The sequence below is a fragment of the Microtus oregoni genome, unplaced genomic scaffold (genome assembly GCF_018167655.1).
Source record: "Microtus oregoni isolate MIOR12 unplaced genomic scaffold, Mior012 000040F_ref0000088, whole genome shotgun sequence".
NCBI lineage: Eukaryota > Metazoa > Chordata > Mammalia > Rodentia > Cricetidae > Microtus > Microtus oregoni.
Genome location: NW_024543207.1, coordinates 1,465,980 through 1,489,881, shown reverse-complemented (window position 1 = coordinate 1,489,881; position 23,902 = coordinate 1,465,980). Strand labels below are relative to the sequence as shown.

The 23,902-nt window shown below is 46.2% G+C and overlaps 1 protein-coding gene across 4 annotated transcripts in view; it reads left to right on the top strand.

The window, feature by feature from the left end:
* Pdzd2 (PDZ domain containing 2) overlaps positions 1 to 23,902 on the top strand; it is a 358,456-nt gene that overhangs the window by 297,575 nt on the left and 36,979 nt on the right. For all 4 annotated transcript variants that reach the window (XM_041632042.1, XM_041632040.1, XM_041632041.1 and 1 more), the window contains 7 exons: positions 6,876 to 6,987; positions 13,854 to 13,999; positions 16,649 to 16,768; positions 17,737 to 17,851; positions 21,325 to 21,398; positions 21,506 to 21,734; positions 22,412 to 22,529. In XM_041632042.1, coding sequence (XP_041487976.1) covers positions 6,876 to 6,987; positions 13,854 to 13,999; positions 16,649 to 16,768; positions 17,737 to 17,851; positions 21,325 to 21,398; positions 21,506 to 21,734; positions 22,412 to 22,529 — 914 coding nt within the window. The remainder of the gene's footprint in view (positions 1 to 6,875; positions 6,988 to 13,853; positions 14,000 to 16,648; positions 16,769 to 17,736; positions 17,852 to 21,324; positions 21,399 to 21,505; positions 21,735 to 22,411; positions 22,530 to 23,902) is intronic.

Sequence of the window (23,902 nt, the reverse complement as noted above, 5' to 3'; positions counted from 1 at the left end):
CCCAAAAACCCAGCACAAGCAAGTAAGGATAAATCCTGGTGCCACTGCCAGTGGCCCCTCAGTCTGCCCCAGCCAGGCAACTGTCAACCACATACAGAGGGAATAGTTTGGTCCTATGCTTGTTCCTTCCCAGTCCAGCAGGAGTTTGTGAGCTCCCATTAGCTCAGGTAGAATGTGTCAGTGGGTGAACCCATCATGGTCTTGACCATTTTGCTCATATTCTCACTCTTCCTGCTCTTCAACTGGACTTTGGGAGCTCAGTCCAGTGCTCTGATGCAGGTTTCTGTCTCTGTTTCCATCAGTTGCTGGATGCAGGTTCTATAGTGATATTTAAGATATTTATCAGCCTGACTACAGGGCAAGGTCAGTTCGGGTACTCTCTCCTCTATTGCTTAGGGTTTTAGCTGGGGTCATACTTGTGGATTTCTGGGAATTTCTCTTGCGCCAGGTTTCTTATTAACCCCATAATGGCTCCCTCAATCAAAATATCTCTCCTTTGCTCTCAACTCTGTCCTTCCTCCACCTCAACTATCCTGTTCCCTCAAGTTCTCCTTGCCCCTCCCCTTCTCTACTCCTCTTCTCCTCCAGAAAAAATCATGTTCCTGGGACTTTAATTTTTTTCCAGGACAGTTTCAAGCAGTTAAAAAATGAGTTTGAGGGGGCTGGAGAGATGGCTCAGTGGTTAAGAGCACCACCTGCTCTTCCAAAGGTCCTGAGTTCAATTCCCAGCAACCACATGGTGGCTCACAACCATCTGGAATGAGATCTGGTGCCCTCTTCTGGCCTACAGGCAGAGTACTGAGAATACTGTATACATAATAAATAAATAAATCTTTAAAAAAAAATGAGTTTGAAAGTGTCTTCTGCAGAAGACATGCAGTTTCAGGTCAGAAGCAATTTTGACTGTTACTGAAGCTACCACAGCTAGGTTTTAGCTTTCTCTGGTCTCGGGTGTAGGATTCAGTCCCAGGTCAGGGCTGTTTGGTTGGCTTGAAGCAAGCCTGACTAGCCTTGGCTCAAGACAGCGACATTATATTTCTTTTACTTCATAGTAAACAAACCTACATCTCCCTCCTGGGACACTGTCTCCCATGTCAAGTCTGTTCACCCAGGATAAAACCCAATCTATGCTTCTCTCACAAGAACGCAAAAGACCAGTGGAGAGTTATGTTCCAATTGGCTATAACAGAAGCTTGGTAATAGCACTAAAGAAAACTCGAGGATGAAAATGTACCAGGGGTGGGAGGAGGAATAGTGAGATGGCTCAGCAGTTAAGTGCACCCACTACTCCTTCAGAAGACCTGGGTTCAGTTTCCAGCACCCACAGGGGAGCTAACAGCCATTTAACTCCAATTACAAGGGATCCATTGCCCTCTTCCTGCCTTGGAGGGTACCAGGCATGCATGTGATACACTTCCTATTTGCAGACAAAACACTCACCCATAAGATCAAAATAAATACTCTTTCAATGACAATGTTCTTGGCATCTTTGAAGGATGCCAGCTGTCTGGAGCTTGTAGCCCTGGGGAATCTTCCTCCCAAGGGAGGCTGGCTGGAATCAACCTGGTCCTGCATGAGAGGCTTTTAGTATGAATCTGAAAGCTCCTGTATTTGCCTTTTACCCTTTGAAACCAAGTCATCCATTACCTGCTGTCCTGTATCAAGTGTGGATTGTGCCTCTGACAGATCCTCCATGTTTCAAGGAGCAGGACTTTCAGTCCTGGGCCACATTTTTCAAGTTTGCTCCTACTTGGCCTAGAATTCATGAGGCTGAAGATGGAAGTATCTCCTCCCCACCCCACTCGCTTTTGCTCAACTGGGGACGTGCTCTGCATAGTCCTGAGCCAGACCTGCTCTGACATCCCTGGGCGCCTGCCCTTGGGCCTCTGTCACCTGCTTCTTGAGATTCATCTTGCCTCGGATTTAAATGTTGCAGGGTTAAACAGTATCGCTTCCCGCTGTACGTTTTTGGTCAGTAATTGGCGACCTCTGGAGTTTTGTATCCTTCCCCTTTGAATTTCTTTTTTACCTCCTTCTCCACTCACCTTCTTCACAGTTCTGCTCTGCCCAAGTTCAGATGCCTTCTCAAATATTCCTTCTGTCCCTTTGACTTTTGGCGCAGATGTTTTGTTGCCAAAATACTAGTCTAGATTCTGTCTTGTAGGGCCCACTGTTATGGAGAAGCAATCGGGAGAGCCCTCTACTTAGTAAAGTAGCCATTGTTCAAATGCATTTTGTACATCGCTATCAGTTGAGAGTCAGCCACTGCCCAGGAAATCGTCCCTGTCCACCAACATCAGGTTCTTTGACTTCTTCCTTTCCAGTTTAGATCCCTTGATCTCTAGTAGTTTTATTGCTCTAGCTAGAACTTCAAATACTATATTGAATAGGTATGGCGAGCATAGACAGCCTTGTCTTGTTCCTGATTTTAGTAGAATTGCTTTGAGTTTCTCTCTATTTGGGTTTGGCTTCCCAGATCTTCTGGGGAAGAGGAAATAGAAGAGATTTCGTGAATGGGGCAGGTGGGGATGGGAGCAGGAGTGATCCAGTTGAGGGGGGGGGGGCAGGATGGAAGAGGAGAATACTAAGAGACTACTGAAAACGGGGGATGGGCTTAGTCATTCCTTGCTCTTAGGAAGCTCCCTCAGAATCGACCCAAGGTGGATACCTGCAACCATCACTCCGCCCTCCACACCTGGACCTGGCTGAGCCTTCCCTTCATGGTCATTTCCAGGGATCCTCTGTGGGCAATTTGAGCTGTAGGGGTTCTCTATGCAAAATGGGTTTGCTGCTCAGCTTTCTCTAGTCCTCATTTAGGATTCAGCATAGGTCAGATCTTTTCCATCCCATCTGATTGCTTATTGGCTTCCAGAATAGTCTCATATTCATATTCCTTCTCTTTCTTTCCCTCCCCCTCATTACCCTATTCTCAACTGGTTACTGTGGTTTTAAGAGAAGCCTGCCTCCGCGAAGCAGAAATCCACGTAGTAGATTTAATCCTCCCCTGCAGCCCCATATTTCAGATGGGGACACTGGCTGGAGCTCGGGACATGAATTACTGATAAAATGACACAAGCAGGATGGGTGCCTCACAGCTGGGGTCTCTGCCCACTCCCCTCTCTGCAAAACCCAAAGCTAAAACTGCTTTATCACTGAGAGAGGATTTCACAGGTACGTGAGGCTCTGCCACGGGGTCTACAGCAGTCTATTAAGATATTACAGCCTGGCCTTGTGCTAACTGGAGCTGCCGGACTGAATGGAGAAATTCCAGAAGAACTTCCTGCTAACTTACTTCCAGTACAGCTACAAATGTCATTTCCAGAGTGGGCTCCTTTGTTCTACGAATTTGGAGCAGGGAATACGCCCAGCAAAAGGATTCTCTTAACATGGGCATTTCCACACAATAGCACAGGACTAAGGGAAGGCCCATTGTAGTCAAAATGATACTTTGTACACCGCTTCCTGCTAGAACATGGAGCTAATGTGTCTCCAAAGCCCACTTCCTGTTCTTTGAGTTCCAAGCCCAAAGTGACAAACAAATTTTCTGTTAAGGGAGGAAATGGTCCTATTCCAATTCAGAACCCCTTTGCTTTGGTTTAAATAAAGCCTATGTTGGAAACTTTTCCCGCTGTGTGGTGTTGGCTATTTACCATGAACCAGGCCTTCAGAAGGGCAAGTTTGGCCCTTTGGTCTTTTGCCGTGGCCGTACACAAAGCACCTCGACCAGGTATTGGCTCCTCAATGTTGGATTCCCCAGCATCCAAAATAACAAGAAATGGAACTCTATAACTGAGGAGGACCTTGAATTCATAATCCCCCTGCCTCCACCTGGGGAGTGCTGGAGTTGCAGGTGTGTACCACCACACCCAGCTAGGTTTTCCTTGTGCAGACCAGTCCTGTAGTGTGTGTGCTGTTACGGCAACACGAAATGGAGTAACATTCCTATGCTAACACTTCATTCCTGCCTTGATCTCAGCCGCTTGTCCTTCGAAGTGCTTTGCGGTGTATCTAGATCATTCACATTTTAGCCACGGTTTACCGAAGGACTTCTTTGGCATCAGCAATCTCACAGCTTGTAAGTCACAGAAACTAGGTATCATTTCATTCTTTGTTGCGTTGGGAGATTGAAAGGGGGATGCACTGTCCTTGAAGGCTTTGGTTGACCGTCTCTACTTTGAAATCTCGCCCTCAGCTCCTGCAAATGCATGGTCACTGCATTTTTCTGGCATCTCCAGACTTTAGATCTGACCTTTCACGTGCAATCTATTGTGGGTCTTGAATATCCTCAGCAAAATAATACTGCTTAAATGTCTCTGTTTTCTTCCCTCATCTATCAGATGGGTCCATCGCTGTTTATCTCGGAAAGCATATTCACTGGGAAAATGAAATGGCAAAGAACTGGACTGAGCGGAGCGCACACTTGGGCATGTTAACTGTCCACATTACTGTATTAGCTATAGTAGGTTAGCATGGTAGGAGCGAGAGCCTAGTAAATATGAAACTGGAAATCAAGGAGATGGGGGTCTCTGCATCATGGACTTAAGAGTTTGCGTGTCATTCCCCGAATCACTCTGATTCTGTGGAAGGCCTGTGGCTGTGTTGGAATGATGGAGACCAGAAGAAATGCGTTCCTAACTCCAGAAACAGGGCCTTGGTGGGGAGGTGGAGGGTCCTTCCTTGATCTAAACATCTCTGGCCAGTTTGGTCTTGGCTCCCACCCATTCAATAGCCCCAAAGCCACATGGACGTGCAAGCAGAGTTCACTTTTTCTTTAGGCAAGCCACAGCATCACCCTGCTCTGAGAATTGTTGTTCACAGTGGCGATTCTGCCTCTTTCCGTGTCATTGTTCATCTCTCTGAATGATTCCTGTTTGCACAGTTCTTTTTACTGGGTTTACATCGAGGTCAGGGTTTGAGGTTGACAAAGGCATCCATTCCTCTGGAAAACCTATAAAACAATCCTCAGGATTCCCTTCATAATCTAGCCCTGGACACCAGCCAGTCCCTGACATTGTAAACTCTTTGTTTATTATGACAGGATTCATTTCCTTCCCAGTGCCCCTCCCAAAACTTCTGCCCATCTCTTTGTCCTCTCATCCTATGCTCCTCATTCTTATCTGAAAAGATACTTGAACCTTAAGAAGAAAGGGAATTTTCAAACCTATGGAATATATACATATATATAATATCTTTATATATATATAACCACCTCACAAAAGACAAGGCATTTGAGAGATAGTTTTAAATTTTTTTATAATTTACATACAGAATTAGTTAGACATATACCCCTTGCAACTCTGTGTGCATAGATAGCATGAGCTCATCTATTTTAATATGAGGCTTTCCCCCTCTAGAATCTCAAAGGAAAATAAAATTCTAAGGGGGAGCATATTATTTGATATTGTTAAAACGTTTTCAGTTTATCCCTTGAATGTGATGGGGGCTGTAAATGTTCATGTGCGTGTGTGTACATATAGGCAGGCAGGCATGCACATGTGTGCATGCTTGCAGAGGCCAGAGATTAACTCTGGCTGTCTTCCTCAACAGGGCAACCGAGCTCCACCTTCTTTTTAGGATTTATTTTTATTTAAAAGTCTTATTTCTCGAGGCACCATCTCTCAAAAAGCTCCAGAGACCTGCTTCTCTCTGCACACACCCACCCCCACCCCTACCCCAACCCGCACCATTCCCAGCCCCTGCTTTCCTTTCTGCTGGAGTTAGATTTAGGCCGCCACTCTCCGCTCTTTCCTTGGGTTCTGGGAATCTAAACACAAGGCCTCAGACTTCCATGAGGGGCACTGTATTGACTGAGCCATCTCCTCAGTACCCCTGGCCCCCCAAATTTTAACAATTGCTCTCCAACACCCAAGTCTCCTGCTTCAATCTACTAGCGTACTTTTGAGCATGGTTAGCGCCGCTGGAATGCCTGACAGCCTGACCTTTGGGGTGATGTTTTCTGAATCACTTTCTGGAAGCTGATGTGAAAGGTGACCTGCAGACATTCGGCCTGACTGACACTTCCACAGAACCTGGACAGTTCAGGATGAGGAGTGTGGCTCATGGAACGTGGGGGTGGGTTGAAGGAAATACACTCATAATATTTTAGCCACTGGTGTGGGCTACATATGCAGTGGCGAGCCCCCGGAAGATTTATGGAGTGACATGGTAGTGCCACAAATGCTGATGCCGACATTAGCCTGTGCCACCAGATGGGAGACCCGCCCCCCCCCTCGGCGTAGGGTGTGCAGTTCTATCTGGTACATAGTACCTGACAGTAAAGACTGTATTCCTCATTGACGTATTTTCTATACTACACATTTTTATCCTCAACAGTTGCTTATCTTACAAGGTGAATGTAACAATGTTGTGCCTGGCACTGGTCTCTTGAATGTCAGGAGCACCCCACCTCCACCCCTAGTGTTGGGCCTAGGTCATCGAGGTCTCCCTAATGGCAAAATTGTCTTAAACCACATTTCCACAACACATCCCTGACTGTCACTGGCACAAGCTGAAGTCTGAAATCAGGTTTGGATTTCTGGTTTGATGTCTATCTGTGGCAACCTGCCTCCTACAAAAAGCTCAGAGTTATAAGCCAGGAGCCCTAGCCTTGCCTCTGGCTAGCCTGGGGTGATCTTGACCAGATAAAATGGGAGTGGAAACAGCCCCAGGGGTCCTTTCCTTCAGGTCTGAAATCTCCCTGTTGCCTCTGAGGGGGAACTTGCCAGCTTGTGGCACTCTGGTTATCTGAAGGGTGGGGTTGTCATCCTGTGAGCCATTTCTTTCACGTGACATAGGTATTGCTGCTTCTCCTGCCTGACTGAGATAACTCCTTGGAGGCCTAGCCTCTCCCTTCAGCTCTGTGCTCTGCCTTCTAGATGCCCGACTCAGAAGAATCCCAGGATGTAGGCAGCTCTGAGGAATCCAAGGGGAGCTTGGAAAGTCCCAAACAAGGCAACAATAAGATGAAGCTTAAGAGCCGTCTCTCAGGTAAGTGGCAACACCCTGCCTGTGGAGACTGAGAGAAGCGAACCCATCAACAGGAGGAACACTTTGGGGAGAGCCCTCAGCTTGTCATGTATCCCAAACTGGCCTGGACTCCAGTCCTCCTGCCTCATCCTCCTAGGTGGAGCGTTAACAGGCTTCCACCTGGGGAGATGAGCCCTTCATCTCCTTCAAATCTCAGAACTGTCTCCTCCAGTGAGGCGTGCCCTGGCAGAGCACCTTAAGCCTAGCTGCCCACGTGACTGTTTCTTCTGAGTCCTTACAAAGTGCATGTGTGTGCATGCGTGTGTGTGTGTGTGTGTGTGTATGTATGTGTATGTGTTGTCTGTTGAAACTTCAGTTTCCTGAATGTTTAGCTCATTTACCTTAATGAGGCTTCAGGTGACCCTCTCAGCGCCAATGCTCGGGAGGCCCATACTCTCAGCATGCACGTGCCCCACCCCCGCCCCGCAGAAACAACTCTGGGCCCACTAGAACAAGGGGCAGAAGGATTTTATCGTACATCACATGCCTCCTCAGCTAAGCAGGAGAAATGACGGAAAAGATTGCAACTTTCAGAACTGATGGCTTCCATATTCAATGTGTACTGCATTCTTCCCCAGATGCCCTGGCCTGTGCTCTGGGGGAGACAGCAGAAGACACATATGACTTTCATGGGTCCTTGGCACTTTTGCCTTGTTGGGTACTTTTTTTTTCCCATCAAAAAATAAATTTCATGACTGTGTTCCCATGCAGATGTTTGCTGGGGACTGGGGAGATGGCTCGGTGGGTCAAGTACTTGTTAACCAAGCTGCAAGACCTGAGTTCAGATCTTCAGTACCCAAGAAAAAGCCCGGTTTGGCCCACGTCTGTAATCCCAGCACTGGGACTAGGGTAGGGCCGAGACAGGAGAGTCCCTGGGGGCTCACTGGCTGGCCGCAAGCCTGAGGGTTTAGTGGGGGACCCTGAACTCCAGCCTTCACAAGCAAACACAGACCCAAGAGCAGCTGCAGGCACACACGAAACACCACACACGAACATAAGGGTGTAGACAGCAGACCCCTGCCTGGCTCCATATGCGCACACATACGCTGTATTCATGTGCATTCTGTCACACACTGTCAGTGAAACAAGTAAATGGTGCACAATGATAGAGGAAGGGACCTAATGCCAACCTCTGGGCTCGAGACACACTGCATGGACTTGCAGAGTTCCATACACGTATGTGTATAACACACACTAACATACAAGATATGTACTGAGTTCATTACTGTCTTCTCTCGTTACCATCACGCTCAACTTTTCCTGCATTTAAAAATGCACTGGAGCATTTTTAGGGTCTCCAGATGTGGCGTGGGCTCCTGACACAATGCCTACTGGCGTAGTAGGTGACTTGGCTCCAGCCACCTGCTCACAGGTATTGGGAAAGGAGGTAAAACTTAGCTTTGGGCCCTTAGCAGTTGGTAGCCTGGCATCCTTAGGCTGTCTTTTGTTTGTTTGTTTTTTATTTTTTGGGTTTTCGAGACAGGGTTTCTCTGTGGCTTTGGAGTCTGTCCTGGAACTAGCTCCAATAGCCTAGGCTGGCCTTGAACTCACAGAGGTCTGCCTGCCTCAGCCCCCCCTCCCCCAGTGCTGGGATTAAAGGCGTGTGCCACCACCACCTGGCCCCTAGGCTATTTTTAAACCTCCTTCAACTTCCATTTCAACAGCTGTCCAATCTAGCTGATACCCTGACTTTGAAAGATTAAGTTAATATTTTTGTTTCACCATATATTTATTTATTGCTGCAGGTGTGTGTGTGTGTGTGTGTGTGTGTGTGTGTGTGTGTGTGTGTAGACGTGTAGACGTGTAGACTTGTGCATGCTGTGGCCATCAGGATTGCACAGCAAGTGCCCCCAGGTCTTATTTTTAAGTCTCAGGAAATCACCCAGCACAACGCATAGTGTGTTAATATCCCCTATCCCATCATTTTCTTCTTCTGCACCCAGATCCCTGGCACGGAAAGAGACAATGCTGCCAGCCCAGACAATGCCCCCCATCATCTAGCTGTCTGCAATATTTATTCTCAGGGAAGATAAATAGCGTGAGACCATAAAGTACATCTCTGCTAAAGTTCTAGTCAAAAAAAAAAAAAATTAGTCATTTTATTGAACTGGGAATAACTAGGCAGCATCATGTTAGGTTGACTTTTGGCAGAAAGATATGACATTGGGTAGAAGGCTCTCACCTAGAGGCAACAAGCAGCCCCCCACCCCAGCTGAGAGAGACCCTTTAAATCCTGTGTGTACAAGGGCGGAGAGGAGGCAGTGGCCAGCTTGGCAGAGATTATCACCACTGTAATCAGTCCCCAGGGAGGCTCTCTGAGTTCTCAGGAGACACAAGGATCTTTGAAACCACTGCAGTTACATTCCTTATTTTATAGATGAGATCAGAGCAACTAAGGAAGTCCCAAAGGTCACTGGATTGAAGCCAGGAAAAAGGACCTACGTTCCAGTTCTTCCCACCACTGGCTTCCTGGGGACAGTGAAAAGAATTCTGTCCCCTACCATGTCAAAGCGTTTCTAGATTCGGATGGGAGTGGGGGTGTAGCTCGAAGATCTTCCAGATGTGCCCATATTGTCAGTTTGGTGCCAGACTTGCCTTTAGCTGATAGCCAGTCCAGGGCTGCTCACCGTTTGCCGCAGGGAGTCTCGCCTTCTCTAGCCATCCAAACCTGTGATAGGGGAATACGGAATAGGGGAGGAAGCATCAGTGGAACTGGGTTCAGTTTCCAACTCTACACCCAAGACAAGTGACCCGGGCCCAGTGACTTCTTCATCTGGGAAAGGAGGATTACACTGTGCGCTGGTTCTCTCAGCAGATGCGAGAGCCTTCCATGCGTCCCCCCTTTTGGAAGACTGAGGAGAGAATGTGGTTGGTACTGCCACTTCAAGGTGTGACAGCCATGGACCCTTCCCTCAGAAGCACCCGTTCATTTTATTGTTGGGGTCATGAGTATAATGGTCATTTTCATTTTCATTCTGATTGTTCTTGCCTCTTTCCTTCTCAAGAGGGAAACAAGAGTTTGAATGGCCTCAGACAGGAAGGCCTTTGTGAGAACTCTTAGTCCCCAGGGAAGGCAGCCCACATGTACACATAGCGGTGGCCTGGATAAGACACACGTACAAGCGGCAGAGTGGCTGGGAGTCTGGACTGTGGTGCTTGTGGAGGCCTTCGGAAAGAGCAGGATAAAGGAAGGCTGAGACGTGGGTAAAAGACTGGAGAGCAGGAGGAGAGGAATGGGAGATTTTCCAGGCAATGGGGAGGATGAAAGACATTTTGGGCAACTGTTTTTAGTCCTCTCTCTTTTGAAAGGCCCAATATCGTCTGGTGGCAATGATGAGTCAGTCCGGTAAAGCTTGGCAAGAGTGCACAGGGAAAGAACGGCAGGCTGTGAGGTGGGAAGCGATGGTGTTGGGTAAAGTTGTGTAAACTCGTGATACTTCTATCCCGGTTCCAGAAAGAAAGAGGAACACATCCCTGACAGCTATCAGGATAGAGCATATTCACGGGGGAGGGTGGGATCTGTAAGCCTGGCAGCTTCATCTGGAGACATGCTAAAGAAGCTGGGGGACCTGGGCTCTGACGGCACTGTGAACTGCTTTCCTTGAAACACATTTGCATGTGGGAGTTTGTTTATTTTTAATATGAATGTTTGTGTGCCTATGTCTGGGCCCAAGGAGGTGAGAAAGGCGTGGGCTCTCTGAAGCTGGAGTTCAGATATCTGTGAGCTGCCTGATATGGGTGCTGGGAACCGAGCTCTGGTCCTGTGAGGACAGCATGTGCTCTTAGCCGTTGAGCCATTTCTCCAGCCCCTCAGAGGAGGTTTTAATGCCATGGAATCCTCACTTGTCTGTCTTCCAGATCTGAGTGTTTGTTTCATATTCTCGAAATGAGTCACTGCGGTGTTCATACATCAGGGCATTATCAGTGGAAGCTACCGTGTGTGGTTTCTCTCCTGTCAATGACAAGCGCCTCCCTGTCAACCCAGAAGGAATTTGCTTCTACTAAATCTTTTTCAGATGAGTAGGCATGCCAAGAAAGATTAATCTGGCCCATGAATTACAAAGTTATGAATTATTTAAGTATGTGCGTTAGGTTCTAGCCATTTCCACGAAGGCTTTGCCTAGTCTGGCTCCAAAATGACTAAAGCAACATCATTCGTCATCTCACAGAACGGTTTTTCTAATATGCTAGCCCAAGTTTTCCTTCCTGCCTACCTCTTTTCTTGCCAGCAGGGGTCTCCTTTAACTTCAGTACTTTTGATTTATCCATGTTAACCTCTTAAGTTTGCCATCTTTTTAAATGCAAAATTTTCCTTGGCTGCAAAGGGATTTCAGATGTTTGAAAACCTCCTTCACAAAGTTAATACTTTGCTTTTGAAAAGCTAAGCCTTAAGTGGCATCCATTAGCTGTTATCACCACCGTATCATTATTCAAAACTCAACATGAGGCACACACACACACATACACACATATAAAATTATCGCAAAGGTTTCCTAAGTAGGATCTGAAAGCATCAATTATAAAAGTAAAAGCTGGTTTGCATCCCTGCTTGCAAAATTACAGTTTGGTCCACAACGGGCAACACACATAACTGTCACCCCATATAATTATATCGCATAGCGCTATTATGACCACCCATGATGGCTAGTTTTAATTGTCACCTTGACACAATCGGGAATCAACTGGAGGGGTTCCAAATGAGTGATCGTCTAGATAAGGTTCCCCTGTGGGTATGCCTGTGAGAGAGTCGCTTTATTAGGTTAACTCAGGTGGGATGACCTATCCTGAATGTGGGGTGGGTACCATCGGATGGGTGGGCCCTGGACTGGAAGGGCGAGCTGAGTGCTAGCATGCATGTGGTTGTTGCTCTCTGCTTCCTCATGGGTTGTGATATGACGAAACTCCTCCCTGTGATTCCCCGCCATGATCCACTACAACCCGGAGCCATGAGCTAAGACAGACCCTTTCCCTCTATGTTGTCAGGGAATTTTATAAAGCAACTAAATTTAGATTCTGTAATATCTAAAATGATAGAAAAGAAACTATGACCCATCTTATTTTGTGTAAACACACCACACTCCTCGAAACACCCTGTCATTAAGCCATCAATGGCTACATCATACCTGTTAAAATTACGACTTTTTATTCGCCAGAAAATACCATTAAGACAATGTAAGGCACAGATGTGGAGAAAATATGTATAACACATAGATCCCACAAAGGATTCATCATCTCACACATTACAATAAAAACCTTACTAAGAAATCAGTAAGGAAATCTAATAAACGAATGGACAGAAGATATAAACACTTTACAAAAGGGATCGGCCAATGCTGTATACACAGAGGTGTGAGCCCGTCCATCATCAGTGGGATGAAGATTGAAAGCCACAGTGAGATCCCTTTGTGCACCCAGGGGAACAACTGACATTAAAGACAGATAGGGAGCAGGATGGCGTGGGGAAGACAGAGCTCATCCTGCAGGAAAGAGTACTGAGGAAGAATGCCAGAAGCCAGCACCTCCACACCGACACCGCACTGGGAAGACGTTACCTTCACAGGAGGCGCATGTGAGAATACAATAGCTGTAGCCTTGATTCTTGATCAGGAGTCCCACAGATGCATACCTGACCCACAATGCTTTCTGCATTTCTAGTGGGCTGCTTAAAAAACAGTAATGTGTGGGCAGGAATATACTGAGTGTACCAACACACACACACACGTTACTACTGTTTCATGTCTCAAGCTGGAAACAGGCCAGCGTCCCTCAACAACAGGATGCATAAAGTATAGCGTGTTTATACAATGAAATGTTACGCAGAGCGGAAATGATCAAACTGTTGGCACATGACCAGCACGGTTGCGTCTCACAAACTAAGTATGAGAAGGATAGGCAAGACAGCTCGGTGAGTAAAGGTTCCTACCCATAATGCTAATGGCCTGAGTTCCAGTCCCAGGACCCGCATAGTGGGGGGAGAGAACGGACTCCTTCAAGTCGTCCTCTGATGGCACGTGTGCCCCGCATGATGGCACATGTACCCCCACATGCATACATACACAAAATAAAAATAGAATAAATGTAAGAGCAAGGAGCTCCTATACACAGAAGTACATATTGGTTCATATAGAGTTCAAAAATAGACAGAGGTGATCAAGGATACTTAGATCACTGGTCTAAAGATCACATCCTCGTCAGATGAGGAGCAATCAGTAACCCGAGGGGGCTTCTGAGATTCTGGATTATGTCTCTTGATCAATGTGTTAGAGGTCGTGTGAGATTTCATTCATGCACTTTTGTGTACATTTAAGTTATGCTTAATAAGCATGAATAAAAACAGAAAGCCATTGCTAAGCTAGGCATAGTTGTGCATGCCAGTTATTTCAGTGCTCAGAGGTTGGAAGTCACATGGCACAAGAGAATTCTGAATTCCAAGCCAGCTTGGCCGCAGAGCAAGACCTACATCAACTGTATATCTCAAAAAAAAAAAAAATCAGTATCATATGTGGAGTAAAAGCACCCACCTAGCAGTGAAGCCATGGCCACTGTGAAGAGATGCCCCACCATTGCTAGGAGACCACCTGCCAATGGTCCCCTCACCAGTTTCTTGCTGTTCCCGCCACCCCTGCATCTGACTCGGTGCACACATTGCTCCTTAAGCTGATGCAGAACCTGGGGCTAGGCCTGCGCAAACTTGGTCGTTTATGCATCTTCAACCCCAGACCTTCTGAAACCACACAGTGATTGCAAACGTGGTGTTCCGGCCTATTGGTTCTGCTAACACCCTTCTCAAGCCTTACCAAGCCCCGACTCCATTTTTGTTGTTGCAGGAGGTGTCCACCGCCTAGAGTCTGTTGAAGAATATAATGAACTGATGGTACGCAATGGGGACCCCCGGATCAGGATGCTGGAGGTCTCTCGGGATGGCCGGAAGCACTCTCTTCCCCAGCTGCTGGATTCTACTGGGACATCACAGGTTAATCCCGGGCTGTGGGGTCTCTGGGTCACTCATAGTCACCATTACTTGGTTAGAAACCAAAACACAGATTTGGAAACCCTGTGTCTCCACAATTGTGTGTGTGTGTGTGTGTGTGTGTGTGTGTGTGAGAGAGAGAGAGAGAGAGAGAGAGAGAGAGAGAGAGAGAGAGAGAGAGAGAATACATTTTATTTCTTTCCAAAGATCTCTATGGACCCCTGTTCAGAAGAGCTGCCCACTGATAAGGGTCATGAGCATTTGGGCCTAGAGAGACAGAGCGAGAGCCACGGAGAGAATATGAGGTCTACCCAGAAAGATTAGAAGGAAGCCAGTTCCAGGGTTGAAGAAAGTGGGGAAATATCTCTTAATAGATCTCAGCATCTTGGTTCTCTTCATGCTGTGTGTTTTGGAACTAAGAGTTGCTCTCAACTGCCAGGAGACAATGGCGTCTCGGAGTCTGTGGCAAACCACCATTGCTTATTCAATAGGAACGTCACGTGTCAGAATAACAACTCTGTTGGTGGCGTGAGCACAGGCGCCTGTACCTTGCCTGGGGTCCCACCTGCTGCAGGGGTCTAAAGTAGGTGGTTAGCATGACAGAGCCTGTTCCCGTCAAGAACCCTGACTCTCCAGCCCTGACTAAAAGTTCCTCCTTGGTTATCCTGTCCCTGGCCCGCTGGAAGCGAGAGGACAGGCTCACAACCAACTTGGAAGGAGGTTCAGTCTCCGGGAAACTTGGGGGTTCTTTGGGTTCTGGTACTATGAGTCAAACAGGAAATCACTAGCATTTTTTCCCTGGATCTATCAGAAAAAACAGGGCTGGAAGAGGAGGTTCCAGCAGTGATGTCTCTAATATCATACTTGGGGACTCCTGGGTGATAGGAGTCTAAGGGGCTTGGACCCTGACTTCTAGTGTGTCAGGACCGCTCTGTGGTGGAACAACTGAAACTCAAAATGGCTAAATATTTTCCTCAAGGTTATGTGTCAGAATCTCTGAAGAAAGATTATAGCTAATCATGGTGTCAATATCAAGTATTTATGGTGTTTGTTTTTTTATGTTGCTCAGGAAACTGATGCTGGGGTAGACAGTCTTACCAGAGAGCTTTCCTTTCCTCAGTTTGTCCTTTCTCTTACCTTTGGCCCTCTTCTCTTTCTCCCAGGTTTTACTCTCTCTCTCTCTCTCTCTCTCTCTCTCTCTCTCTCTCTCTCTGCTATTTCCTCCACCAAAAGCCAAAAGGTGCTGCCCAGTGTAGTTACTCAGTAAAACTTTGGGCATAGGTATAAGTGGTTTGCACCTGTAGCATCCAAGATGGCAGCTACGTGTGTCTCAGCCTGGGAATGCACTGGCGGAGTTGCGGAGCGCGTTTTAATCGTAGTGAGCCTTAATTCAAACCTGTAGCCTCTGGTGGCCGGTGGGCGGTGCATTATAGACAGCACAGGTGCACGCAGGGCAGAGCGACCCCTTGAGCTCTCAAATGTCCACATGAAGCACACAGACCTCTGACTTCTGCTTGTTTCCAAGAGAGGGAGCATGAAGCAGGGTTGAAGACTGGTGATCAGAGAAAGGGGGTCCCCAAGGGGATCCTGCGTTGAACCCCTGTGTTCAAAGGTTGGCCAGCCACAGGCTGTGTCTGGCGCGCTCTGCAGTGGTTTCAGTAAATGGGTGGTAACACTGCCAAGCCCACATCGTTTATTTAATGAGACCAAGTCTGGGCGGCCCATGTTACTGGCAGATACTCTGTCAAAGATAAAAGTATAAACTCTTCCAAGCCACCAGGGGATGCAAACTAGCCCTGGCAGGAGGGAACATCTCATTCCTCCATATGAATGAAGCAGATACAAATCAAGTATGAAAACTATTTTGCGATGGCTCTCTTCTCAGTGATATTTTTCTACCTGTGCTGTGATGGACACTGAAGACATTTATTATTCTAAGAGCCAGTCGGCGGGCAAAAGGCTCCCTTTAGCGGGAGCTACTTAATCTCCTTGTTATGTTATCAGTGTGCACTCTGCTGATACATGTGGTTAGCATGGGTGAGGGCACGAAAGGGGGGTTGGGATTGGAGCTGCTGCCAGAAGGGGAAAGTGTGGCTATGGGAAAGTATTTGATTTTTCCAAATACGAGGGATTAGAGCCGAAAGGCTGCCGTTTCTCAGCAGGGCATTTTATGTGGAAAACCAGTTGTCTGGGTCTATGGTTTGCAGTTTATAAGACACATGGGCTTGCTGAGTTTCTGAATGAGTAGATTAAGCTTGCAATGCTAAGATACATTTTAAACATGATTTTGAACTTGGGGCAGGGGTGGGAGAGATTTTCAAAAAGAGCCCAACCCCCAGGATAGTCATCTTTGTTCTCCTGACTCCATTCCAGAAGGATCTGTGACTTACGGTTAAAGACAAAGTGTGTGACACAGGTGCTTGGGGTCACTAAGCAGCCCTTTGTGACGGGGTAGGTATGGCAGGGTATGGCAGAGGGAGGCCCTGCTCCAGTAGTCTTTAGAGTAAACTTGTTTTAAGCCAGTGGACCACAGACCGACCAGTGGGAATCGCTAACTCGAAAGACAGCTGAGATTTTCAAAGTCTCTTTGTATGCCCGAGCCCGCAGCAGGGTAAGTGAAAATATCTGGTGTTGCCTTGCGCTGGCTTTCAGGAATACCACATCGTGAAGAAGTCCACCCGCTCTCTGAGTACCACCCACGTGGAATCTCCATGGAGGCTCATTCGGCCGTCCGTTATCTCCATCATCGGGCTGTACAAAGAGAAAGGCAAGGTGAGCTCCTTTCTGCCAACTCTTGCCCTCCAGGTGAGGGGTAGCCTGCTCCTTTAGGTAGCCTGTTTGCATGTTTAGTTTGGTTTCGTTTTTTTTTTAAATATTTATTTATTATGTATACAATATTCTGTCTGTGTGTATGCATGCAGGCCAGGAGAGGGCACCAGACCTCATTACAGATGGTTGTGAACCACCATGTGGTTTCTGGGAATTGAACTCAGGACCTTTGGAAGAGCAGGCAATGCTCTTAACCTCTGAGCCATCTCTCCAGCCCCCTCGTTTTTACATTAAAAAAAAATTAACATCTAAAAAGGGATGGCATAACTTCCCTGTCATTCCTTCCTGTGACCCTCGCAGTGAGAGGCTGGCACACCCTCCTTGCCCAGTTGATACAGGGAGTTGCCAGCCCCTCAAGAGATTCTAGGGTGGAAGGCAAGGATGGAAAGAATGATCTTCCAATCTTTTTGGTTCTGTTCCCAAATCTTTTCCCCATTGTAAGAAATATACTCCTGGCATCCTTAGAGAATGCTCCATCATTTTGAATGATATTCATGGCTTTGCCATTAGGTAAATGTACAAATAACTTGATGCTATATAAATATTGAAATACCTGCTTTGACAGCATACAAAATGGAAAGACTGAGACAAATATGGCGACCGCAAGGTGTGGAAGAGCTTGAAGAGCCGTTTGCTCATCAGTGGGAAACTCTGACTCTTGGAGTCAAAGACTGTCAAATATTAGAAACTTCACATAGTCAACCTAGATCCCTCCCTTAATATGAATAGCCTAGTATACTACGGCTAAATCTGAGGAGGGAAATAGGGAAGGAAAACTTGAAATTGGTCTCCTACTTAAACCCCAAACCTGAGTAGAAAAGATACCTCGCTCAAATACTTATACAGAGGGAAAGGTTTTTGTGGTTAAATTCTGTAGTGTCAGCCCAAACTCTTGTTTACTTTGAACACAGGGCCTTGGCTTTAGCATTGCTGGAGGCCGAGACTGTGTTCGAGGCCAGATGGGGATTTTTGTCAAGACCATTTTCCCAAACGGATCAGCTGCGGAGGATGGCAGACTCAAAGAAGGTAAGCGAGAGTCTCTTGGTGATCTGTAGTGATAGCCTGAGCCCTTGAGAGTCTGTACCCTTGCGAGGTATGACTAGATGTCATGGCAGCTGAGGTCATGGCCTTGAGAGTATGGTGGACCTGACCTGAATCCAGCACCTCGTCATCAGGGTCTTGGGCAGACCACGTAACCCAAGCTCCACTCTCCTGAGCTACTTGGAGCAAACTTGGAACGTTAATATCTACCTTGAAGTATTTTTGTGGGGGGTGAAAACAGATTGAAAATGGGAAGTAGCTTGATGTTTCTGTTGCAGACCATAGATTTTAACCGTGGCTACACTGTTAAATACTGGTCCTTGCTTGGGTTCTCTGCCTTAAATATTCCTGAGAATTTGGCAGTCCTGTCTTACCTTAGCACTGATGGGAACCCAGTGACTTTAGTAGCTTTTTAATGTCTTGCTGTTGGAATCGATACTTTGTAGCTGGCTCCTAATTGAATGCCTTCCCGTTCTCCATAGCATCCACCATGTTATCAGACATAAATACAACAGACAAGAGACTTTGGGTGTAGATTAAAGTATCACCAAGGTTTTCAGTTACACCTTCCGAATAAGGTTTTCAAACCTTTAATTATACCTTGTATTTTTTTGGTCCTTTAAGCATTTACAAAGCATATCTATGTATTTAAGTTATTTTACTAACTGTATTACAAACCTGCAGAGCAGGTATTTTGGAGTGAGTCTTTTGTAGGCCAGGAAACTGGCTCTCAGAAATGTTCAGTAACTAGAAACCTCCTCTCACCACGCTGGCCTCTAACTTGGAAAGATATGCCAGCCGCAGCCTTGTGTATTCTAGAATTAAATGCATGCATCCCCACGCCCAGCCATAGTATTTCTTTTTTTTTTCTTTTTTTTTTTTTTTTTTTTTTGGTTTTTCGAGACAGGGTTTCTCTGTGGTTTTGGAGCCTGTCCTGGAACTAGCTCTTGTAGACCAGGCTGGTCTCGAACTCACAGAGATCCGCCTGCCTCTGCCTCCCGAGTGCTGGGATTAAAGGCGTGCGCCACCACCGCCCGGCCATAGTATTTCTTATAGTAAAGAGATTCTTCTCATTGTGTATGTTGCATAACTTACAAAATATTTATCTGGATTAAGATGCTTATGTAATTTCATGAAGTCAGTAAATTGTGAACATAACTGCATAGCACAGGCCAAGGCAAGAAGCCTGTTTCCCCCTCCCTTCTAATATGCATCTATTTTATCTTTAAGTTACATGTATTTATTTTGGTGTATATATGTGTATGTCACAGTTCATATGTGGATGTCAGAGTTAGGGGTCAGTTCTCCATTCCCATGGTGTGTGTTCCAGGACTCAAACTCCTGTCATTAGGTTTGGCCGCAAGCCCCCTTACTCATGGAGCCATCTCACTGGCCCAGTATCTGCCTTTTTTGGGGTGATTATATCAGGATATTTCTAGTTATCTTTAGAAATGATTTGACTGTCTGATTCTGTTGACTCAAAGTGGAGTGGCCAGAAGTATACTTCTCTTTTAAAAACTGGAAGAGGAAATCAGTGTGTCCTGGTTTTAGGCAGAGCTTGTAGGAGACTTTATGTAACAATATGATTTGACCAGGTATAATACTTCTTGGGAAACATATTTATCTCTTTCTCTCTGAGGAAAAGTTAACCCCCAGGTGCTCTTGGGATCTGGTTTCAGAGCAGTGTAAAAGTCTAGCCGAGGTGTCTTAGAATGGATGTATGTGTTCATTTGGTTGAAATTCATCCTGTGAGGTTGGTCGAATGAAGCAAAATGGGACGGGGGTGGGGGAGAATCAATCATTATGAAAGGTTAATAGTGGATGATTCTTCTAAATGTTATGTTTTCATATGTGTTCATCTATGAGAAATGTAAGTCACACTTGGGCTTCCAGCCGTTGAGTGATACACCTTAAAAGCTCTCATGTAAATTCTATGCGCATGAGTAACCGTTTCGGTGTTCCTGTCCTGCGCCCGTGTAGGTACACCCTTTACCCTCCAGTCATAACTGAACAGTTGGTGAGGCCAGGCTGTTCTGAAAGGGAGAGCATTTCACTTACTGTGTGGCTTGTGCAGTTGCGTTGCAGAGAACGCATGGGATGCTGCTGCATTTCTCTGCCTCATCCAGCAGCTTCCCATGTGCACAGCGTGCTCTGAGATTGGCTATCTGCAGCGAACATGTGTGGTTTTCTGCTGTTTGAACTGTCTTGTCGTACGGAGCCTCTCTCCCCTCCTGCACTGCCGGGCAGAGTCTGTCTGCTTTTTCTGGGGCATCTTTATGTTTGATGAGCTGTTATTCCAAAACCCAGCCCATGTCACAAGAGCGCTAATGAGAACCAAGTTGTCAGAAGCCAATAGGATGTCCGTATCCCCTGACATTCCCAGAAGGCACTGTGAACAGCGTGGAACATGACCTGACTACAGGTTGTCACAGTGTTGGAGATGAGAAGTTATTGGAGTCAGGGAGAAGCATGTGGACACTGCACACACACTGCTCACAACTTCGCACACCCCTGAAGTCATTGGCATCAGCCTGCAGTGATCTCTGAGGCAGAAACCTCTAGTCTTGCCAGCCTGAAGATGGAGCCTGGGACCTGCCCCGATAAGCCCAGGTATCCAGACTATTTCTGGAAGTGGGGCTATCAATTCTCAGTCACATCTAAGTGAGATTTTCTCTCTACTGTTAATTGAAACCCTATTCTGTATCGTGTTGAGTCTCTGCACTTGGACAGCTTGTCTTTCTGCAGATAGGAGTGTGGCTTCTTCACAATATGCCTGTGTTCAGGTTTCCTTTGGTAGGTTGATGTTTTTAAATAAGACTATTCAAAACCTGAAACTGCAGCTCAGTCTCTGAGCGTATTTCTTGTCAAAGGTGTCAATAGTTAACAATCAGGTCTTCAAGCTTTCCATAGTGGGTTTTGCCTTTTGGTGGTGGTGGTTGGTTACTTTGTTGTTGCTTGATATTTTATTCTTGCTTTGTGTTTGCATGTGTTCTTTTTGTTGATTGATTGGTTAGCTTGGTTTGGGATTTTATTTTGTTCTGTTTTTGGTGATGGTAGTGGGTTTTGGTTGGTTGGTTGGTTGGTTGTCAGGTGTTTTTGGTCATGTTTTAGTCCAGATAGTCTTATTTGGTAACCCAAGCTGACTTTGAATTCACTTTGTTACCCCAGCTAGCCTTGATCCTCCTGCCTCAGCCTATCCAAATCTAGGAATCCAAGTGTGCCCTATCAAATCCAGCCCCAAAGTTATTTAATTATTGATTATAGAATTATTGCTGAATAATATGAGTATATTTAAATTTGTATTTATTGTTCCATTTAGGGGACATCCCTAGGAGCTAAGTTAGTTAAAATGGATCTGAACCATAAGAGTTATGTTCATAGGGTATGCCACTGTAGGTCAAGCCAAGCAGAGTCCAGTAAATTAGAGCTTAATGTATTTCCTCACGTTTGGTCACCAGGAGATGAAATCCTAGATGTCAATGGAATACCAATAAAAGGCTTGACGTTTCAAGAGGCCATTCACACCTTCAAGGTAACGGTGTCCTCTTGGGTCTCCATTGTTCTCTTCCTTTTCTTCCCTGTGCTTCCCCTATGGGTTTTGCCATCTGACAGTTTTCCACGCGCCTGCTTGTTTTGCAGCAAATCCGAAGTGGGTTGTTCGTCCTCACGGTGCGCACCAAGTTGCTCAGTCCCAGTCTCACCCCATGCTCCACCCCCACACACATGAGCAGGTCGAGCTCCCCAAGCTTCAACAGCAGCGGGGGACCCCCAGCAGGAGGAGGTTCTGAAGAAGGTGGTTCTTCATCCTTGGGGCGGAAGGCTCCTGGGCCCAAAGACAGGATTGTCATGGAGGTCACCCTCAACAAAGGTACCGCAGTGGCTCCCTTACTCCCTGGCTTTCTCCTCCATAGCAATCTGGGACCTGCTTTTACTTACATTCTTTAAACCAGGCCTTTGGAACCGCCTGCTGTCCGGTGTCTAAGTGGCCCGGGTCATCACAAGGAGAGATGTTGAATCATTTTACAAAAGGGAGGCGAAACTGCTGGCCAACAGTCTTTTAAAGTTCTCCCCAGATGAATGAATCACCATTTGTCAGGGACTTGTGCTAAAATGAGTAGTCCAGCCTTCTAAAATTGTGAAGAAAGACAAGAGTAAGTCAACACCAGTAACTCCAAGTCCCAGGTTCTCAGCAGATCCGGATGCCTTTTCTCATTTCTCCCCTCCTTGACTAGGACTTACTATAGAAGGAGAATCAACGATTATAAATAACCAAGAAATTAGCTGACGGTCAAAAAAGTCTAAAAGGTTTCATATTCAGGCTTAAAAATATTAGTCATTCTCCAGCTATTTCCAGATGGATTTGAGGAAACAGATTAGACTAAGCAGAGAGTAGAGCCTGAGATAACATGAGAAGCAGGATTTACATTCTCCGTCTGGACCAAACCAAGAGCGTATTGGTCTGGATATCTGTTAACTCTGTCAACTGTGTTTGCACGTTTTCTGGTGACCATGTAACATTCGCTTCTGTTGTCTGTCCTCTCCCAGAGCCCAGAGTTGGACTGGGCATTGGAGCCTGCTGCTTGGCCTTGGAAAACAGCCCCCCGGGCATCTACATCCACAGCCTTGCCCCTGGATCTGTGGCCAAGATGGAAAGCAACCTGAGGTTCGTGACATCCCTGGCATATAAGACCCCCTCCCATTATACAGTCCTGGTGTGGTCTTGAGTTGTGAAGACACGCGTTATTATTTGCTTCCACACAAACAGGGACAGAGAGAGACATATAGCCCAGGCTGGCTTTGAACTTACTATATAGCCAAGGATGACCTTAAACTTCTGATTTCCCGCCTCTGCCTCCCTAATGCTAAATTATAAGTGCTTACCACTATGCCCATCTGTTCTACTTAATTTTTTTCTGTGGAATTCGACATCTTTGACTTTCTTTCTAATAATCTAGCCAAGACTAATGTTAACAACGTCTCCAAAGATGAAAACCTCATATGAATCAAATTTGGTTGAATCATAGAACTTTGAATCTTGGTTTCTGTGATGGTTTTAATTGTTAACTTGACACAATCTAGAATCACCTGAGAGTCTCAATGAGGGATTGTCTAGACCAGCATGGCCTGCGGGCATGTCTTCAGGGGATTATTTTATCTTAATTGTGGTGGGAAGTCTGCCCACTGAGGGTGGTGCACCATTTTCTAGGAAAGGGGTTCTAAATTATAGAAACATGGCAAAAGCAAGTGTGTGCTCTTGACTGTAGATATGACTAACGGCTTCAGGTTCCTGTGTCTCGACATCCGCACAGTGATGGAGCACACCGTAGAGCTGTGCTCCGCGAGCCCTCTGTCATGGGCTGCTTTTGTCATGGTATTTTATCACAGCCATGAACTACAAAATGAAGACAGCTTCCCCACCTGCTCTGTGGTGTTTGGGCTCGGAAGTTCAGTGTTAGAATTTTGCCGAAATAGAACTCTCGGCAGATCATCTGTGGCTATTTCAATACACTCACTCATCATTCATTTGTGCAAACGTCACTCCACAACCTGGAACTGCTTATACTGGTTCAAGTGACCGGATGCAAAAGAGCCCTGGAGTCATGTGTTTGTGGGAGGTCTCATTATAAAGGTTGAACTTTCTCAGTAGTTTTCCTCGCCATCTGAGAGAGGACAACTACAGTCTGTCGTCTAAAGTGCTGGACCATCAGATTTCTTAACTCGGTTGAATTGTGCAGTCAGCCTTCTGTGCACACAAGAAATCGCAGTCCTCTTCCCTACGGTAATCGCAGTGGTTGGTGCCCACCTAAATATCACAAAAATGTGCACACGTTACACAAAGCTCTCTGTGCAAACAGTATCATCTTTCTCCCCCGCCCCAGCCCTCATAAGCATCTAAGTCCTTTGGCAGCAGAAGAATTGTCAAAACACCATTTGTTGGTTGCCATTTTGGAGGCTGTGTTAATGGATTATGTTACATTTTTTGTTAATCATCAGAGTGAATTTCCATATTGAAAAAAAAAACTTAGCAAATCATCC